This window comes from Leucoraja erinacea, chromosome 7, assembly GCF_028641065.1.
Source record: "Leucoraja erinacea ecotype New England chromosome 7, Leri_hhj_1, whole genome shotgun sequence".
Taxonomy (NCBI): Eukaryota; Metazoa; Chordata; class Chondrichthyes; order Rajiformes; family Rajidae; genus Leucoraja; species Leucoraja erinaceus.
Genome location: NC_073383.1, coordinates 42293059 through 42312991, shown reverse-complemented (window position 1 = coordinate 42312991; position 19933 = coordinate 42293059). Strand labels below are relative to the sequence as shown.

Genomic DNA, 19933 nt, shown 5'->3' with positions numbered 1-19933 from the left:
AGCTACTCTTTGTTATGTTATACACCTTTTCTTTTAGTTTTATTCCATCCCTAACTTCCCTTGTCAGCCACGGTTGCCTCTTACTCCCCTTAGAATCTTTCTTCCTCTTTAGAATGAAATGATCCTGCATCTTCTGGATTATGCCCCAAAATTCCTGCCATTGCTGTTCCACTGTCCTTCCTGCTAGGATCCTTTTCCAGTCTACCTTGGCCAGCTTCTCTCTCATGCCTTCATAGTCCCCTTTGTTCAACTACAACACTGACACTTCTGATTTAACCTTCTCCCTATCAAATTGCAGATTAAAACTTATCATATTATGGTCACTCCCTCATAGCGGTTCCTCCTTAAATTGCAGATTAAAATTTGTCATTTAAGGTCACTACCTCCTTGAGTACCCTTATTAAATCTGGTTCATTGGACGATAAATCGAGAATTGCCTTCTCTCTGGTAGGCTCCAGTACAAGCTGCTCTCCGAATCCATCTCGGAGGCACTCTACAAACTTCCTTTCTTGGGGTCCAGAACCAACCTGATTTTCCCAGTCTTACCTGTATGTTGAAATCTCCCATAACAACAGTGGCATTGCTTTTGTTACATGCCAATTTTAATTCCTGCTGCAACTTGCACTCTATATCCATGCTACTGTTTGGGGGCTTGTAGATAACTCCCATTGGTGTCTTTTTACCTTTACAATTCCTCAATTCTATCCACAGCGACTCTACTTCATCAGCCCCATGTCACTCCTCGCAAGGGACTGCATTTCATCCCTCACCAAGAGAGCTATCCCAACTCCTCTGCCCACCTGCCTGTCTTTTCTATAGGATGTATAACCCTGAATATTCAGTTCCCAGTCCGGATCATCCTGAAAAAACACTGTAAAACTCCCCAAGAGATTACCTTCTCAGCCAATCCCCGCACTCACTCCTTCACCTGCCACTTCTCTGCTGACCTTGAAGGTATGTCTCCTGCAATATTTACTTTGATTTAACCTGTGACTCCATCTAAGTAATTACAGATTGCACTGTCTGTTGCAGTATGTGCCAAGATCCTCTGTTATAGATTCCATAAGTACAGCTTGTTGCATCTACTCCGGTCACCTTGATTTAATTTTATTTACAGCTGCCCACATTCAGTACAACTTACTGTATTGTGTCTCAGCTTCAGCAATACTCCATTACTATGCTACTTGCTATTTCTGTCTGTCTTCCAGTCCTCGTCTCCTAGTAGCATGATAGTTACTATATGTATCTCCATTTAGTTTGCAGGCCATTAAATATTTTAAAAAAAAATACTTTTGCCCTACTGTTTCAAGCATTTAACAATGGGTCCTTGGGTGGAGAACTCTGAGAGCAGGTATAATACCCATGTGGCATGAATTTCTAAGTTTGCCGTGTGCCACTTATGCTGTAGGGCACTAACGCACGGACTGCCACAGTGTTGGCACAGTTCACCTTTGCGGCACTAACACGGGGCACTAACACAAAGACCACCCTCAATGATGGCACAGTTTCCCTGTAGGGCAGTGACACTGGGCACTAACTCACAGACTGCCAACAGCGATTGCACAGTTACCTTATGACACTGTTGCCATGAAGTTAGTGCACAAGGGAGTAAATATTTGCACATGGGATAGATTGTAAATCAATTCCAAATGTGAGCAGCCACAATCTGTGATAAACAAACTGTGCCGTTTTAAAAGTACATAATTTTAGTTGTGGCATGCATGTTGGCCAATCCAAGGGAGTGAAGTAAAGTTGTGACATTTTTTAAGCAGAATAATGGAGTTCATGACTTTCCTTGCAAATATTAATTTAGATTTTTATCAAATTTTTCAGGGCTGAATCGGAGAAGGACACGTGAGTGTTCATTGGTTTTCTACAATTAAAGTAAGGCACCTTCAGCATCAAAATAGTTTACTAAGTGTTCGTGAACAACATTAAACACCAAAATATAGGAGTCTCTAAATGGTGAAATCATGAGTTAAATCCCATTTTCTCTCCTTTCCTAAAACTGCTCTTTCTAGTTCCATATTGGCCACCACGTCACCCAAGCCCATGTGTTGCTGATGATTTCCATAGATAATTATTTCAATACTTTCTGAGCTGGATTCTGCTGAACGTAAGCTGAAGTCTCTCACAATCTGGTACCTGCTCACTAAATCACCACTCTGCTTGCTGACCTACATTGTAGATCCCTGCATTGAAATCCTGGCTATTCGTCATTTCAGTATCCAGCTCTCTGCCCAAAAAACTCCCATCTCCTGCATCACTGCTTGTACATCTAGCTAGGGAAATGCTCCCTAAACTTTATCTGCAATCTTGTGTATAAAACCTACCTCTCTGGCAACATTCTGTCGTCTCCTCCCTCAGCTCAATATTTTTGCTTGTTAGTGCTACCATGCCGTGTCAGGGGATGCCATGTTAAAGGAACTCTCAAAATGCAAATTATTGTTTTTAATAGATGGTAAGTGGGAGTTCTGGATGACATTTTACCTCCCAAGCCTAGGGCTCTCAGGGCAATGTCAGCCAACTTGGTAGAGACCACAGGTTAGGCCTGATCTTAGGGTGAAATTAGTGCCAAAGTTGGCAAAGCAGGAGTTTGGCCAACCTGTTCCTCCTTGTCCTTGTGCTGTGTGCAATTTTTGCTTAAGTTTTGGATACAAACCACCTTGAAATCCATGCTGTTAATGCATCTTGACTCCTGTAAAGTTGAGATCTTGTACTTTCCAGGGAGCAGCTGATCAGAGACCTGCAACAACAGATCAGTCAGCTTGTACATTTACTGGAACAAGAGAGTCACAAACAAATGACCCTTGAGAAAAAGGTGAGTCCAAAAGAAGTAGGGGAAGATCAGGGTGAGATTCCTCTTCTGTATTAGTTTATTTGTATCACAGAAGGGGTAGAGTAGTATTTGGAATGCGATTACCTGCTTTAAATGCCTTCTCCTGCTGATTAAAGCCGCTGCTGTGCTTCATTCATTGACAGGTGTTTTGGTTGTACCCACAGAGTATTGGAAGAGTCACAGTCATAAAGCATGAAACAGGCCCATCAACCCACCGGTCCATGTTGATCATCAACTAACCATTTGCACCAATCCTACGTTAATCCCATTTTATATCCCCCATATTCCCATCAACCCGCCACCCCTACCTTGCTCCTCCCACTCATTTACACACTAGGACCAATTGAGGGTGGCTAGAGACTGCAGCACCCAGAGGAAACTCACCCAGCCACAGGAATAATGTGCAAACTACACATTGTATTGGAGGTCTAGCTGAGTTGGGGAGAAGAAGGTTCCAACCCAGTTCCAGGAGGTCCTGCTAGTGGAGACTAGATCTGGCTCTCAGTCCTGATTTCATGAGATACACCGGTAACTGACAGAGATGGGCAATCCACCTCTTGTTATATTGGTTGTGGACTTTCATGTTATCACATAGGTTTAACTACCCTTTCTGTCTGGCCGTTGCCATGGAAGGTGCATGCACATCATGGTTGACATCTGATGCAGTTTCTTTAGGGTGTAAGATCAGAAGAATCATCTTTATCCAGATGTCAAAGTCTGTCTGCCCCAGGTTGAGGTGAACAGTATGGGACCCCTTTTACAGGGAGGCCACACACTAAAAAAGAGATGATGATAATGGGTAGCATGAATGGCACGCTGGGTAAAGTTGCTGTCTCCCAGCTCCAGAGACCTAGGTTTGATCCTGATCTTGGGTTCAGTCTGTTTGGAGCTTGCACATTATCCCTAATACCGCATGAGCTTCCCCAGTGCCCCCATTTCCTCACACGCCCCAAAGAGATGCAGGCTGGTAAGTTAATTGGCTGCTGCAAATGAGTGGTAGAATCTCCTCAAGGTGGGGAATAAAATGAGACTGCTGTAAGTGGACATGGCATGGTTGACATGGGCTGTAGGGCCTTTTTACCTGTTGTATGGCTCTGCCGCTAAATTAGGAGCAGGGAGGAGGCCACTTGCCCCTCCAAGCAAGCCCTGTCGACCAATATGATCACAACTGAGCTGACCCAGGCCTTGTCTTGTCTTCATTGCAAGATTCCCTTCGACAAAAGTTATCCCCATCCTCTTTAAACACCCCATCTGGTTTGGCTTCCACAATACGATATGATAAAACTTTATTCTGCCGACAGTCACAATACGCAAGGTACACAATAACTTGAAATTAAAAGTGAAAACACAAAGAAAAAGACAAGCGACTGTTGGCTGGCTGCCGAGTGCACAGCACCTTCACTGGAACAAATGAATAAACAAACACACTTATCCCCTGGGCAGAGGATTCTAAATTAGAGTGCTCACTCCCCCACACCAGGTCCCCCCTGGGGGAGAGAATTCCAGAGATTCAACAGGTCCCCCACACTACTTGATTTTAAATGCCCACTCCCTAATCTGTGCCAGAATTATGCCTGTATTATGTTTCAAGGAGAGGCTGGACAAACTTGGATTGTTTACTTTGGAATGCCAGAGATTGAAGTGAGACCTGATAGACGTATATAAAATTATGATGGGTTTAGTTAGGGACATTCAGAACTATATTCCCAGGGTGGAAATGTCAAAAAGTAGAATGCATTGCTTTAAGATGAGGCAGGAGGGGGCAAAGTTTAAAGGAGATGTGTGGGGCAAGACGCAAGGAGATAGCTTCTCATTGGATATTATTGGTTCCAGTTTCAGAATGAGAACAGGGAGACAAAGTTGTTGTTGCAGAAGAAGCATGAAGAAGACATGAGGTAGGACAGATATTCCTCAAAAACACGTGGTGGAGATCTATGTTTAGTGCTGGCTGTGCTCTGGTAAACATGCTGAGCAATGAGGTGGATGGATCCAAAGCTGAATTGTGAAGGTGAGTTTATCTGTTTCAGTGAAATCGCGGCCATCCATGCTCTGGAAATCACGGTGATAAAGGAGAAATATGAAGAAGCGATGGTGGAGTACAAAATGGAAGCAGAGAAGCAATACGGTAGGGTCTGTTCACACTGCTCGAAACCACTTGGCTGGTGAAGAGGATTTGCTGTCTTTTTTTCTGGTTTCCAAACATTTGTTTTGTTTAAAAGAGTCAATTAATTATCTCAAAATGGCAGTCACACCCTCCCCAAGGTAGTTCCGGTTCTAGTAATTTATTCACTCAATGAATTATTGTCAGATTCGGTTTTGTGCCAGTTTTAGGTAAAGTATGAGACCACTGTATACAAAATGAAGACCCCATGAACATTGCCCAGTATTCCTCACAAATGGTCCTGGTACTCTCTGTCAAACTGCTTCCCTCTGTACGTTGACTAATTAATGTCACAATTAGAAAGAGTTTGTACAAGTCGCAGTGAGAAGTTTAATGTCCTCACAAATGTGTTCCTTGTACAGTGCAGTGAAGCGTTGCCATCCATAAGGCCTTTAGGTCAACATGGTTGGCCTCATGCTTGGATCTACTGAATCTGCTTGCTGCTAATGTTTCAAGTTTCTGCTTCCTGTATCTGGATGGCTTCAGTGTTTGGTGCCTGGGACATTAGTTTGGTCTGATGAAGTGCAAGGGAACTACACTACTATTATGCAGGACGCATGAGATGCCAGGTTAACAATTGCAAGGGAAAGTTACTGGGTGTTTGAAAAATGATGAATGAGGAAATAGACCAGCCCAAGTTGTGGTGCAGTCTTGTAGACACTGAGCATTTTCTCATAAATGATGGTTGGGGTTCCAGTTCAGTCTGATATACAGGATTTGGGGTTTTGATCCATTCTCATTTACAGGATTTGGACTTCTGGTCCATTTTCATATACAAGATTCTGGTCCATTTTCATATGCAGGGCTCACGGTTGTGGTCCATTCTGATATACAGGACTCGGGGATCTGCTCCGATATACAGGGCTCGGGGTTCTGGCTCGGTCTGATTTATTAGGTTAGGGGTTCTGATCCATTCCGATATACAGGGCTCGAAGTGTTAGTTCAGTCTGATATACAGGGCATGGGGTTCTGGCTTGATCTGATGTATAGGGCACAGAGTTCTAGTCCATTCTGATATACAGGCTTGTGGTTTTGGTTCAGTCTGATATACAGGACACGGGGTTCTTGCTTGATCTGATAAAGTACAGCACAGGAACAAGTCCTTTGGCCCACAATGTCTGTGATGAACATGATGTCAAGATAAACTAATCTCATCTGCCTGCTCATGATCCATATCCATCCATTCCCTGCATATCCATGTTCCTATCTATAAGCATCTTAAGCACCACTATCGTACTTGCCTCCACCACCAACCCTGGAACTCTGTGTTATTAGCTTGTTCCCCACATCACCTATAAATTTTGATGATCAGATACAGGATCAATTTATTATACGTGTATGAGACACTGACTAACTAGTCTGTTCATAGCAGAGAGGAATGTGGAGTGGTTTAAAGAGTACGTGGACTCCTGGTTTGTAGTTACTGGACTGGCCTGATAAATAACAGATGGTTGGTAGCTTGACCTGATATAAGTTGCATGCGGCAGAATGTCTCTGAGTCATTATTAAATAAACTGTAATACTAAGCCACGCAAGGATGTCTTGGCGCAGATGATCAAATACCTTATCTAAGAATTATCTTTTAAGGGGGATAGTGAGAGAGAAAGGGGATTAAATTAATGCAGGGCCTTCTAGAACTCAGGATCTTGACAGCTGATGGCATTGTTGTCAATAGCGACTGATTGAAAAGTGAATTCCATTAATCTGGAGGAAAAGTGGAAACAAGCTACAGAATTTGAAGGGACCTGATGAGGCAGAATAAGAAATGTTAACAAATAAACAATGCAGAGATTAAGGACCAAAGAAATCTTTAAAAATCCGCCTGGCCTGGTGGTTTAGTCTTTTCAATGACAAGGCTCCAACAAATAAAGTTACTTTGGAAGTGCTTTCACAGAATTCCTTAAATTCTAGGATGTCTGTCCCCGGAAACGCTCACCTTTGCTTCAAGGGGAAAGGATATAGGATCCAGTGACCAGCAAAACTGGACTAGTTTGCATCAAAAAGGGAAAATACGTGGTCCTGTAGACCAGTTAACCTAACAGCAACAATGAGATGATAACTTACTACCAAAAATCAGAAATGCACTTAGAAAACATTGATTTCATATTTGTTAGCTGGGCCAGTCTGATACACAGTTCTTGGGACAGCTGGACCAGTTCAGAATAGGATACAATGTGTGCCTGGTCTGGAGATTCAAAGGGTATCTGGATCTATCTGGGCACCACTTCGATGAATCTTTCATATATAATTTGGGAAATATGAACTGGATTGGTATGTGTAGGTCTAATATGAAATGGGCAGGATCTAATATGCTGTTTACTTATCTCTGACCTCAAATGACCGTTTAAAAGTAAACAAAAAAATCTTCTCTCCATTTGTTCCACAGCTGAGCTAAAGGGACAATTTGATGATGCACAAGCTGCATTTATGTCCTATAAGGTAAGTAACAAATAACTCTTGAAACTTGAGAGCAATCGTCTAGGGCAGCAATTAGTGTTGCAGTGCTGCAAAGTTACTATGCTGATGCATTCTACACCAGTGATGTTCCATTAGTAGTTTGGGAGGGGTGAGGCTAGTATTTAATCAGTTTCTAGAGGAACGGAGTGGGAAGGGAAAGTGAAGTTGGAAACAAAGAAACAGAAAGACAACTTTGCTCTGCCAGTTAGTTCAATCAAAGTTACCCTTTATCTCAATACTGCATTGTTACTGTCTCCCATCCCGATTTCCCCATCCAGTATCCCTTGATGCCTTTTGTGGCTAGAAATATATTTGTCAATGTAGCCTCCTCCACCTTCAATTGTGGAAATTCTATGTGTTCACCACCCTCTGTTGAAAAGTGTCCCTTTATACACCGGTTCTCCTAATTCTCCAAACATCTTTGCTACGTTGGCCCTGAACCAGGAAATGGCTTTTGTTACTTTTCTCCAATCCGCACATCTTCAACCATTATATTGTTAAAGTAGACTTTAACATCACCAAATCCCTTTTCATAAGTAGCCTGAAGGTCACCATTAAAAGTAGAAAAGTGGACATTTATTAATGGTGACAGATTGGTGGTGTTCAGTGGGAAACCGATGTCTCTGTAGTGAACCACTGAAAGATAATTTACAGGTTCAGCAAACAATTTGGAATTCATGGTACAAGAGGATTTGAGTACGATTCTAGAAATATTTAGCTTCGATTGTATAGAATCCTGGTGAATCTGCAGCAAGATATTGTGTGCGCGTCTAGTCTCCCAACCCAGGGAAACGTATACTTGGAATAGATGTGCAACAACAGTCACCTCCATGAGTTTGGAGAATTAAATGGTGACCTGCAGAATTCTTATGGGACTCAGCAGGGTAATAATAATAATAATAATAATAATAATAAATTTTATTTATGGGTGCCTTTCAAGAGTCTCAAGGACACCTTACAAAAATTTTGCAGGTAGAGGAAAAACATGTAAGGGGAATGAAATAAATAGTAGAGACATGACTAGTACACAAAGTAAAGACAGAATTCAATACAAAACACAATATGAGGCAATTAATGCACAGATGAAAAGGGAGGGGGACGTGGGGCTAAGGATAGGCAGAGGTGAAGAGATGGGTCTTGAGGCGGGACTGGAAGATGGTGAGGAACACGGAATTGCGGATCAGTTGGGGGAGGGAGTTCCAGAGCCTGGGAGCTGCCCTGGAGAAGGCTCTGTCCCCAAAACTGCGGAGGTTGGACTTGTGGATGGAGAGGAGACCGACTGATGTGGATCTGAGGGACCGTGAGGGTTTGTAGGGGGAGAGGAGGTCAGTGAGATATGGGGGGGGCCAGATGGTGGAGGGCTTTGTAGGTGAGGATCAGGATTTTGTAGTTGATCCGGTGGGAGATGGGAAGCCAGTGAAGTTGTTTGTGGACTGGAGTGATGTGATGCCAGGATTTGGTGTGGGTGATGTCGGGCGGCTGCGTTCTGGACCAGTTGGAGTCGGTTGATGTAGGTGGAGCTGATGCCAAGGAGAAGTGAGTTGCAGTAGTCCTGTCGGGAGGAGATGAAGGCATGGATGAGTCTTTCAGCAGCGGGAGGTGTGAGAGAACGATGTTGTGGGGGGATTTGGTGCCGAGGTAGATCTGGGTGTCGTCAGCGTAACAATGGAAGTCCAGGTTGAGGTGGCGGAGTATCTGACCAAGGGGGAGGATGTAGATGATGAAGAGGATGCAGACCTCATGTTTGGCCGACTGGGAAGTCCAAAGCCAGCGATCACAGGCCCAAAGTATGAACACCTTCATTCAAGTTCAAGATTTCTTCAACTACATGATGGTGAACCTTTGGAATTCTCCATACAAGGGACCTGTGCAGTTTCATTTTCAAAATCTGTTCAAGTCAGGGATCAATAGATTATTCCTACTTTTATTTCTTCTGCTGATGTGAACCAGAAACTTAGCAGGATCAGCCATGTAAATGGGTTTGGAGTGATATGCTTGCCAACTCTCCAACCCTCTTCCATCACTTACAAGGATTGTGATGTTCTCCACTTGCCTTAAATAAGTGCAGATCTGACAACTCTCTAGAAATCTGACGTGGTCTGGGACAAAGCAACCCAATTGGTTAAGCATGCAGCCCAAAGTAAGCATGCAGGTACAGCAGGAAATGAAGAAAGCTAATGGCATGTTGGCCTTCATAACAAGAGGATTTGAGTATAGGAGCAAAGAGGTCCTTCTGCAGTTGTTCAGGGCCCTGGTGAGCCGACACCTGCAGTACTGTGTGCAGTTTTGGCCTCCTAATTTGAGGAAGGACATACTTGCTATTGAGGGCTTGTATTCACTGGAATTTAGGATCTTGAGGGGATCTTGTAAAAACATTTAAAATTATTAAGGGATTGGACACATTAGAGGCAGGAAACATGTTCCTGATGTTGGTGGAGCCCAGATCCAGGGGCCACAGTGTAAGAATAAGGGGTGGGCCATTCAGAACTGAGATGAGGAAAAACTTTTTCACCCAGAGAGTTGTGAATTTGTGGAACTTTCTGCCTCAGAAGGCAGCGGAGGCCGATTTGCTGGATGCATTCAAAAGAGAGTTAGATAGATCTTTTATGGCTAGCGGAATCAAGGGATATGGGGAAAAGGCAGGAATGGGGTACTGATTGTAGCAATGTTACAAAATTTTGAGATTTAAAAAATCAAGTCTGCAATTTATCCCATCAGATAAAGCATAACAATAAGTTTAATTTGACACATAATTCACTTTCATATCTCAAGTAATAAAAATGTTATGGCCATTTTCATACTCGGAAATTAGCATCTTGTTCCCTATTGATTTTCTATGGACATAACAAAAAAGCTGTGATCGTGGACAGTCAAAAGCCCATAACCTTCTTAAAAATTAAGAGAACTGAATGAAATTTTCAGTTATCATAGATTGAAGCATTCTGAAACAAATATAAAATAATCTAACTTGGATGACCTGAAATTAAAGCATATAATTAGTTAGTTACCCAATTGTAGCTAATTTCAAACTTCAATTTACTAGATCTAAACATCTATCCATTTCTTAATAAATGATTAACATTTTTAAATAGCCCAAGTGTCCAAATAATATTCACAAATAATTCACAATAAAACATGATTTTTAAATCTCATTTACATCAATTTATAGGCCAAATGGAAGGAATTTAGTGTTCAATTGCTGTAAATTAAAGTCAATTTAAATCGGCTTTCTAGTGGGTTCATGTGGAACGCGCTGGTTTAGAACGTTCACATTGCGCTAGATTTATGCCCTCAAATGCCCAGAAAAATACTGCGGGATATAAAGAGCCCAAAATGAACCACTCGCTATAGAAAACTTTAATTACAGGGTTATATACATGCCCCATTTAATGTAAAAATAAGGTACATACCTTTAATTGTTTGCTTTATAAAACCCTGGGGCTGCGAGAGGTTGCGGAGTGAGATAGTGGTTTTTAAATTGCTCTAACTATTTTACAAGGCCATAAAAAAAACTAATAATACCTTTTGCGACGGGGTCTTTCAGTGATTTTCCGTTAATGATTTACTAGGCTGAACATTTTCGATTGCCACAGCCTAGTAAAAATCGCGTTTTAAACCCGCCCCCTCTAAACAGCGCCAAAATCACACACAAGGGGTGGGGCAGATGCTCAGCCACGATTCAGGTAGGTTTTGTAACATACCTACTGATTGTGGATGATCAGCCATGATCCCATTGAATGGTGGTGCTGGCTCGAAGGGCCTACTCCTGCACCTTTTTTCTATGTATTACAAACTATCTACCTCTTAGCTGTTCATTCCATCCTTCACTGGTACTGCAGCAGAGACCCTTTACAAGATGTGCTGCAGATCTTCGACTGCAAACTATAGTGACGGAGTGCCCATTGTCCGAGTTAGAACTCGTTCTTAAAATATAAGCTGCTTGTGATCCAGAAACCTGGTGTTGGTGCAATCATTTAAGTGTGTAAGAGTCAAGGCTTTTAGAATTCATTCATTCCCAGGGGTAAATCGAGAGTCATATAACAGGGAACAGACATTTTGGCATTGTGATGACTGTCGACTACCACTCGTCCACTAGTCTCATTTTATTCTCCCTCCAGATTCTTCCACTCACACATACATGTGGTCAATCAATCCTGATGCTGTTGGGAAATCAAAACACCTGAGGGAAACACTCTGCAGTCACAGAGTGTGCAAACTCTGCACAGATAGCACTGATGGAGTTAGGATTACACCTGGGTCACTAGAACTATGGGGCAGAAGCTCTATTAGCTGTGCCACTGCTTTCACCAATTCTGGTGTACGTTATTACATCCTAGGCAGGGTAAAGTTTGCAGTATTAATGTGCATTTCACTGTACCCCTGAATTTATGTTTCATGAAGTTTATAATGGAAGCGAGTAATTACCAAGAGATCCATGGAGTTATGATATTAATGTTCCCATTAAGAACAGAAAGTAAACAAATGCTATTGACAGTTGTTTTGAAATTTAAGCCTAGAAATAATGATTCTAAATGGATGTTTTCTAACCCAGGAATCCATCATTGAAGAAATGAATGAACACTGGGCTCAGAGAGAAGCTGAAATGAACAAGAAAAATGATCTGGATAGGAAAAAGGATCTGGATGCGCAGGGTAATTGATTGTTGTGATCGAAAAACCACTGTGCATGAGTTATGGTGGGAATTGGATGAGGCAGAACTTTTTGCTGGGCATGTTGTGCATGATAAGAGCAATATTGAGAGTCCACAATGTGTGTAAAGTGTAATCATAATGGAAGACTGTAAATATGCTGATAATATAACTACTATGATCATGTTTTATGCTTCAGTGGTAGCCATTGGTTCCTAATGTGATGAAAGATGTTTGTTTCCTGTTTTAAATAGGGTTAGGGTTATCAGAGGTAACACATACCAAATGGCTGAAATGCTGTGAATAGCATTTGCTGTTAATTAACCATATAACCATATAACAATTACAGCACGGAAACAGGCCATCTCGGCCTTACAAGTCCGTGCCGAACAACTATTTTTCCCTTAGTCCCACCTGCCTGCACTCATACCATAACCCTCCATTCCCTTCTCATCCATATGCCTATCCAATTTATTTTTAAATGATACCAATGAACCTGCCTCCACCACTTCCACTGGAAGCTCATTCCACACCGCTACCACTCTCTGAGTAAAGAAGTTCCCCCTCATATTACCCCTAAACTTCTGTCCCTTAATTCTGAAGTCATGTCCTCTTGTTTGAATCTTCCCTATTCTCAAAGGGAAAAGCTTGTCCACATCAACTCTGTCTATCCCTCTCATCATTTTAAAGACCTCTATCAAATCCCCCCTTAACCTTCTGTGCTCCAGAGAATAAAGACCTAACTTATTCAACCTATCTCTGTAACTTAGTTGTTGAAACCCAGGCAACATTCTAGTAAATCTCCTCTGTACTCTCTCTATTTTGTTGACATCCTTCCTATAATTGGGCGACCAAAATTGTACACCATACTCCAGATTTGGTCTCACCAATGCCTTGTACAATTTTAACATTACATCCCAGCTTCTATACTCAATGCTCTGATTTATAAAGGCTAGCATACCAAAAGCTTTCTTTACCACCCTATCTATATGAGATTCCACCTTCAAGGAACTATGCACGGTTATTCCCAGATCCCTCTGTTCAACTGTATTCTTCAATTCCCTACCATTTACCATGTACGTCCTATTTTGATTTGTCCTGCTAAGGTGTAGCACCTCACATTTATCAGCATTAAACTCCATCTGCCATCTTTCAGCCCATTTTTCCAAATGGCCTAAATCACTCTGTAGACTTTGGAAATCCTCTTCATTATCCACAACACCCCCTATCTTGGTATCATCTGCATACTTACTAATCCAATTTATCACTCCTTCATCCAGATCATTGATGTACATGACAAACAACAAAGGACCCAACACAGATCCCTGAGGCACCCCACTTGTCACCTGCCTCCAACCCGATAAACAGCCATCCACCATTACCCTCTGGCTTCTCCCATTCAGACACTGTTGAATCCATCTTGCTATTCCTGCATTTATACCCAACAGTTGAACCTTCTTAACCAACCTTCCATGAGGAACCTTGTCAAAGGCCTTACTAAAGTCCATATAGACAACATCCACTGCTTTACCCTCGTCAATTTCCCTAGTAACCTCTTCAAAAAATTCAAGAAGATTAGTCAAACATGACCTTCCAGGCACAAATCCATGTTGACTGTTCCTAATCAGACCCTGTTTATCCAGATGCTTATATATATTATCTCTAAGTATCTTTTCCATTAATTTGCCCACCACTGAAGTCAAACTAACAGGTCTATAATTGCTAGGTTTACTCTTAGAACCCTTTTTAAACAATGGAACAACATGCGCAGTACGCCAATCCTCGGGGACTATTCCCGTTTCTAATGACATTTGAAATATTTCTGTCATAGCCCCGGCTATTTCTACACTAACTTCCCTCAATGTCCTAGGGAATATCCTGTCAGGACCTGGAGACTTATCCACTTTTATATTTTGCAAAAGTGTCAGTACTTCTTTTACTTTGAACCTCATAGTATCCATGGCTACTCTACTTGTTTCTCTTACCTCACATAATTCAATATCCTTCTCCTTGGTGAATACCGAAGAAAAACAATAGTTTAATATCTCCCCCATCTCTTTTGACTCTGCAGATAGCTGTCCACTCTGTCTCACCAATGGACCAATTTTATCCCTCGTTATCCTTTTGCTATTGTAGAAACCCTTTGGATTTACTTTCACCTTACTTGCCAAAGCAACCTCATATCTTCTTTTACTTTTTCTAATTTCTTTCTTAAGATTCTTTTTACATTCCTTATACTCCTCAAGCACCTCATTTACTTCATGCTGCCTATAATTATTGTAGATCTCCCTCTTTTTCCGAACAAGATGTCCAATTTCCCTTGAAAACCAGGGCTCTTTCCAATTTTTACTGTTTCCTTTCAACTGAACAGGAACATAAAGATTCTGTACTCTTAAAATTTCCCCTTTAAATGTCCTCCATTTCTCTTCTACATCTTTCCCATAAAACAAAATGTCCCAGTTCACTCCTTTTAAATCATCTCGCATCTCATCAAAGTTAGCCTTTCTCCAATCAAAAATCTCAACCCTAGGTCCAGTTCTGACCCTCTCCATAATTATATTGAAACTAATGGTATTGTGATCACTGGACCCAAAGTGCTCCCCAACGCATACCTCCGCCACCTGTCCCATCTCATTTCCTAACAGGAGGTCCAGCACTGCCCCTCCTCTAGTAGGTACCTCTATGTTTTGCTGCAAAAAACTATCCTGCACACATTTTACAAACTCCAACCCATCCAGCCCATTTACAGAATGTGTTTCCCAGTCTATGTGTGGAAAATCTCCCACAATCACTACCTTGTGCTTACTACTAATATCTGCTATCTCCTTACATATTTGCTCTTCCAATTCTCGTTCCCCGTTTGGCGGTCTATAATACAATAGTCAATAGTCTATTTAATTGTCATTTGGACCCCTGGTCTGCCGTTTCTGCAGCCATACATTACACACAAATAGACCCCAGACACAACATAATTTACATTTTACATAAACATCCATCACATTGCTGTGATGGAAGGCAAAAAAAAAACGTATCTCTCCACTGCACTCCCCACCCCCCCCCCCCCCCCCCCCCCCCCCCCCCCCCCCCCCCCCCCCCCCCCGATGTCAGAGTCAAAGTCAAAGCCCCCGGCTGGCGATGGCGAGCCCCTATAATACACCCCTACAAGTGTTGCTACACCTTTCCCACTTCTCAATTCCACCCAAATAGCCTCCCTAGATGAGCCCTCCAATCTATCCTGCCAAAGCACTGCTGTAATATCTTCCCTGACTAGCAATGCAACACCTCCACCTCTTGCCCCTCCAATTCTATCACACCTGAAGCAACGAAATCCTGGAATATTTAGTTTCCAATCACAGCCCTCCTGCAACCACGTTTCACTGATCGCCACAACATCATACTTCCAGGTGTCTATCCAGACTCTAAGCTCATCCACCTTTCTTACAATGCTCCTAGCATTAAAATATGCACATTTAAGAAACCCCCCGTCTCTTATTCTCTGTTTATTTCCTTTTTTGCTTCCTGCCTCCCATTCTGTCTACTAGCTTTCGCTATTTGAGTCCCTCGCCCCAACCATTCTAGTTTAAAGTCTCCCCAGTAGCCTTTGCAAATTTCCCCGCTAGGATATTGGTCCCCCTCGGGTTCAAGTGCAACCCATCCTTTCTGTACAGGTCCCACCTTCCCCAAAAGAAGTCCCAATGATCCAGAAACTTGAATCCCTGCCCTCTGCACCAGTCTTTCAGCCACGCATTTATCCTCCACCTCGCTCCATTCCTACTCTCACTGTCACGTGGTACAGGCAGTAATCCTGAGATCGTTACCTTTTTGGTCCTTTTTCTTAACTCTCCTCCCAACTCCCTAAATCCTCCCTTCAGGACCTCTTCCCTTTTTTTACCTATGTCATTGGTACCTATATGTACCACGACCTCAGGCTCCTCACCCTCTGATTTCAGGATATCTTGGATGCGTTGAGACACCTAATTAATTTGTACCATAATGTCTGGTTAAATTTCTAGAACTGCTACGTTTATGGAGAAGTTGATTGTGAATAGTTTATGTGGAACAACTTTCATACCCTCTGGAAACCACTTGAGGAGCTACACAATCATGCAGTTATTGGTATTAGAGAAAGACATGCAGTGTGACAAAGAGAAAATGTCAGGTTATGCTTTTAGTGGATTTATTTAAGGATGGATGTTGAAACCGAAAAGAAACCGATCTTTTTTAAAACAGTGTTATGGCATCCATCTTGCACGTTCTATCGAACAGGCAAAGATTCCATCTTATTTGGAATGTAACTCTTTCTCTATGTTATTAGCCTACATTGTATTCAGGCCCACGGTAGCACTACCATTGAAGGCGGGCATATGTCAGCAGTATATCTTATTGCAAAAGTGCAAAAGATTAGGGGATTGCCTCCATGCAGAGCTGTGTTGTGGCGTAGCAACCAATGTAAGTGTTTTAATGAAGGGTTGCTTTTGTTCACCAGCGAATGAATTAACAGATATATGTAACACAGAGAAAAAAATAATGGAAGACCAGTTTCAAGAACAGATTGCTGCCTTGCTTGAGGAGCACAGGACCAAGATGGACGTGAGTAGAATGTTTTTAATATGGCACAAAGTGTGAGAAATTAACAGAAATATTTGAAGTTATTTAAACTATTTTTCACAAAGGATATTTTTTTCTTAAATATGAGAACTATTAGGTCCCCACCTAGCCATCATTTTGCATATGCAGTACCATAACTGCTGAGGAATGGTTAATGGAGTTTAGTACAGATAAGTGTTGGATTTTGGAAAGACTAGGCAGGGCTCTGGAGAGTGTTGAAGCACAGAGGGATCAAGGTGTGCAGGTAAATGTTTTGTTTGAAAATTGCGTCACAAGTAGGTAAAGTGGTCAAGAAGGTTTTCTAAAAAGGCAATACGGGGAGAAAAGATGAGGTACAAAGGTAAAATAGCCAAGAATATAAAGGAGGATAGTAAAAGCTTCTTTAGGTATGTGAAGAGGAAAAAAAATAGTTAAGACCAAAGTTGGACCATTGAAGACTGAAAAGGGTGTTAAGGTTCACTTCTTAAAAACGGACAACACACAATTGGTTAGGTAAACCAACTCAAGCTTTACTGATCATCAGCTGGCGAGAGTGTCAGGGATACAGAATCAACTATGCAACATATGAACCCATTCAAAGCATACTTGTCACAATACAATACACTTGTCATACTGTGGTTAAATCATCACAAACTTTAGTTACAAAACCCCTAAACAACAGGAACCTAGTCAAAATCACAACATTTGCAATTCCTAAATAATGTAAGGATCCCATTTTCTGTACACCACAGAATATTTCTGTTTGAGAAATTCCTGAGTCCACAGAAAACACATCCTCTCCTAATACTGTGAATTGTCTTTTTCCTGGGCATAACAGGATGCACTATCAGAAAAGCTTGGTATGCAGGCTTCTGGCTTCCTGATCCCCATAGTTCCTCTAATATGGTACAGAATTACAAAACTTCAGTTTATTCAGAATCCAAAAAGTCAAGCTAATCTTTTACTTAATAAAATATTTTACACTACAATTCCTTACATAACCAGGATAGTCTCAAGGGTGAATTTATTATGGGGGACAATGAAATGGCAGATGAGTTGAACACGTACTTTGGATCCGTCTTCACTAAGGAGGACACAAATAATCCTCCAGATTTACTAGTGGCCAGAGGATCTGGGGTTGACGGAGGAACTGAAGGAAATGGTGTTGGGTAGACTGATGGGATTGAAGGCTGATAAATCCTCAGGGCCTGATGGTCTGCAACCCAGGGTACTTAAGAAAGTAGCTCTAGAAATCGTGGACGCATTGGTGACCATTTTCCAATGTTCTATAGTTCCTGTGGATTGGAGGGTAGCTAATGTTATCCCACTTTTTAAGGAAGGCGGGAGAGAAAAAACAGAATTATAGACCAGTTAGCCTGACATCGGTGGTAGGGAAGATGCTGGAGTCAATTATAAAAGATGAAATAGCCGCACATTTGGATCGCAGTAACCAGATGTCAGCAGCATGGATTTACGAAGGGGAAATCATGCTTGACTAATCTTCTGGAATTTTTTGAGGATGTAACTAGGAAAATGGACAAGGGAGAGCCAGTGGATGTAGTGTACCTGGACTTTCAGAAAGCATTTGATAAGGTCCCACATAGGAGATTAGTGGGCAAAATGAGGGCACATGGTATTGGGGGTAGAGCGCTGACATGGATAGAAAATTGGTTGGCAAAGAGTAAGGATTAACGGGTCACTTTCAGAATGGCAGGCAGTGACTCGTGGGGTCACCGCAAGGCTCGGTGCTGGGACTGCAGCTATTTACAATGTATATTAATGATTTAGATGAAGGGATTACAAGTAACATTAGCAAATTTGCAGATGACACAAAGCTGGGTAGCAGTGTGAACTGTGAGGAGGATTCTATGAGAATGCAGGATGACTTGGACAGGCTGGGTGAGTGGGCAGATGCTTGGCAGATGCAGTTTAATGTGGATAAGTGTGAGGTTATCCACTGGTAGCAAAAACAGGAAGGCAGATTATTATCTAAATGGTGTCAAGTTGGGAATAGGGGAAGTTCAATGGGATCTGGGGGTCCTTGTTTATCAGTCAATGAAAGTAAGCATGCAGGTATAGCGGGCAGTGAAGAAAACAAATGGCATGTTGGCCTTCATAACAAGAGAAGTTGTGTATAGAAGCAAAGAGGTCCTTCTGCAGTTGTACAGGTGAGACCACACCTGGTGCATTATGTGCAGTTTTGGTCTCCAAATTTGAGGAAGGACATTCTTGCAATGGAGGGAGTGCAGCGTAGGCTCACAAGGTTAATTCCCGGGATAACGGGACTGTCATATGCTGAGACAATGGAGTGGCTGGGCTTGGATACGCTGGAATTTAGAAGGATGAGGGGGAACTTATTGAGACATATAAGATTATTAAGGGTTTGGACAAGCTAGAGGCAGGAAACATGTTCCCGATGTTGGGGGAGTCCAGAACCAGGGGCCAAAGTTTAAGAATAAGGGGTAAGCCCTTTAGAACGGAGATGAGGAAACACTTTTTCACCCAGAGATTTGTGAGTGTGGAATTCTCTGCCTCAGAGGGTGTTGGAGGCTGGTTCTCTGAATACTTTCAAGAGAGAGATAGATAGGGCTCTTAAAGATGGCGGAGTCAGAGGAGAAGACAGGAATGGGGTACTGATTGTGGATGATCAGCCATGATCACATTGAATGGTGCTGGAACGAAGGACCGAATGGCCTACTCCTGCACCTTTTGTCTATTGTTTCCGGCACATTGGCCTTCAGTGGTCAGAGTATTGAGTATAGAGGTTGGGAGGTGGGAAGTTGGGCCAAAAGCTGGCAGGTGGGACTAGTGTAGATGGGCAAGTTGGGCTTGTTTTCACGTTGTACATTAGAATTAAGCCGAGATAAAATGGGAACCAATGGCGATGATGCTACGCGGGAGTGATACATGAAAGCATCTTGATGCTAGTTAACGTTCAAGGGAGTCAAGGCAGAAGTTAGTGGAGTTACTGTTACTAAAGAGAAATTGCTTGGGAACCTGAAAGTTCTGCAGGTGGTTAAGTCACCTGTACCAGATGAACTACACCTCAGACTTTTGAATAAGGTCGTTTTAGAGATTGTGGAGGCATTAGTAAAGATCTTTCACAAATCACTAGTCAGTAGTGGCCTCAGAGGACTGGAAAATGGAAAATGTTACTCATTGTTCAAGAAGGGAGCAAGGCGAAAGAGGGGAAACAATAGGTTGGTTAGCCTGACTTCAGTGGTTGGTAAGATTTTAGAG

At 42.2% G+C, this 19933-nt stretch overlaps 1 protein-coding gene across 1 annotated transcript in view; it reads left to right on the top strand.

Annotated features, from left to right (window-relative positions):
- Nucleotides 1-19933, top strand: part of LOC129698919 (flagellum-associated coiled-coil domain-containing protein 1-like) — a 55160-nt gene that overhangs the window by 18131 nt on the left and 17096 nt on the right. Inside the window, exons 5-11 of the mRNA XM_055638359.1 lie at nucleotides 1834-1854; nucleotides 2728-2821; nucleotides 4673-4734; nucleotides 4867-4964; nucleotides 7387-7439; nucleotides 12010-12109; nucleotides 16593-16696. Of these exons, the coding sequence (XP_055494334.1) occupies nucleotides 1834-1854; nucleotides 2728-2821; nucleotides 4673-4734; nucleotides 4867-4964; nucleotides 7387-7439; nucleotides 12010-12109; nucleotides 16593-16696 (532 nt within the window). The remainder of the gene's footprint in view (nucleotides 1-1833; nucleotides 1855-2727; nucleotides 2822-4672; nucleotides 4735-4866; nucleotides 4965-7386; nucleotides 7440-12009; nucleotides 12110-16592; nucleotides 16697-19933) is intronic.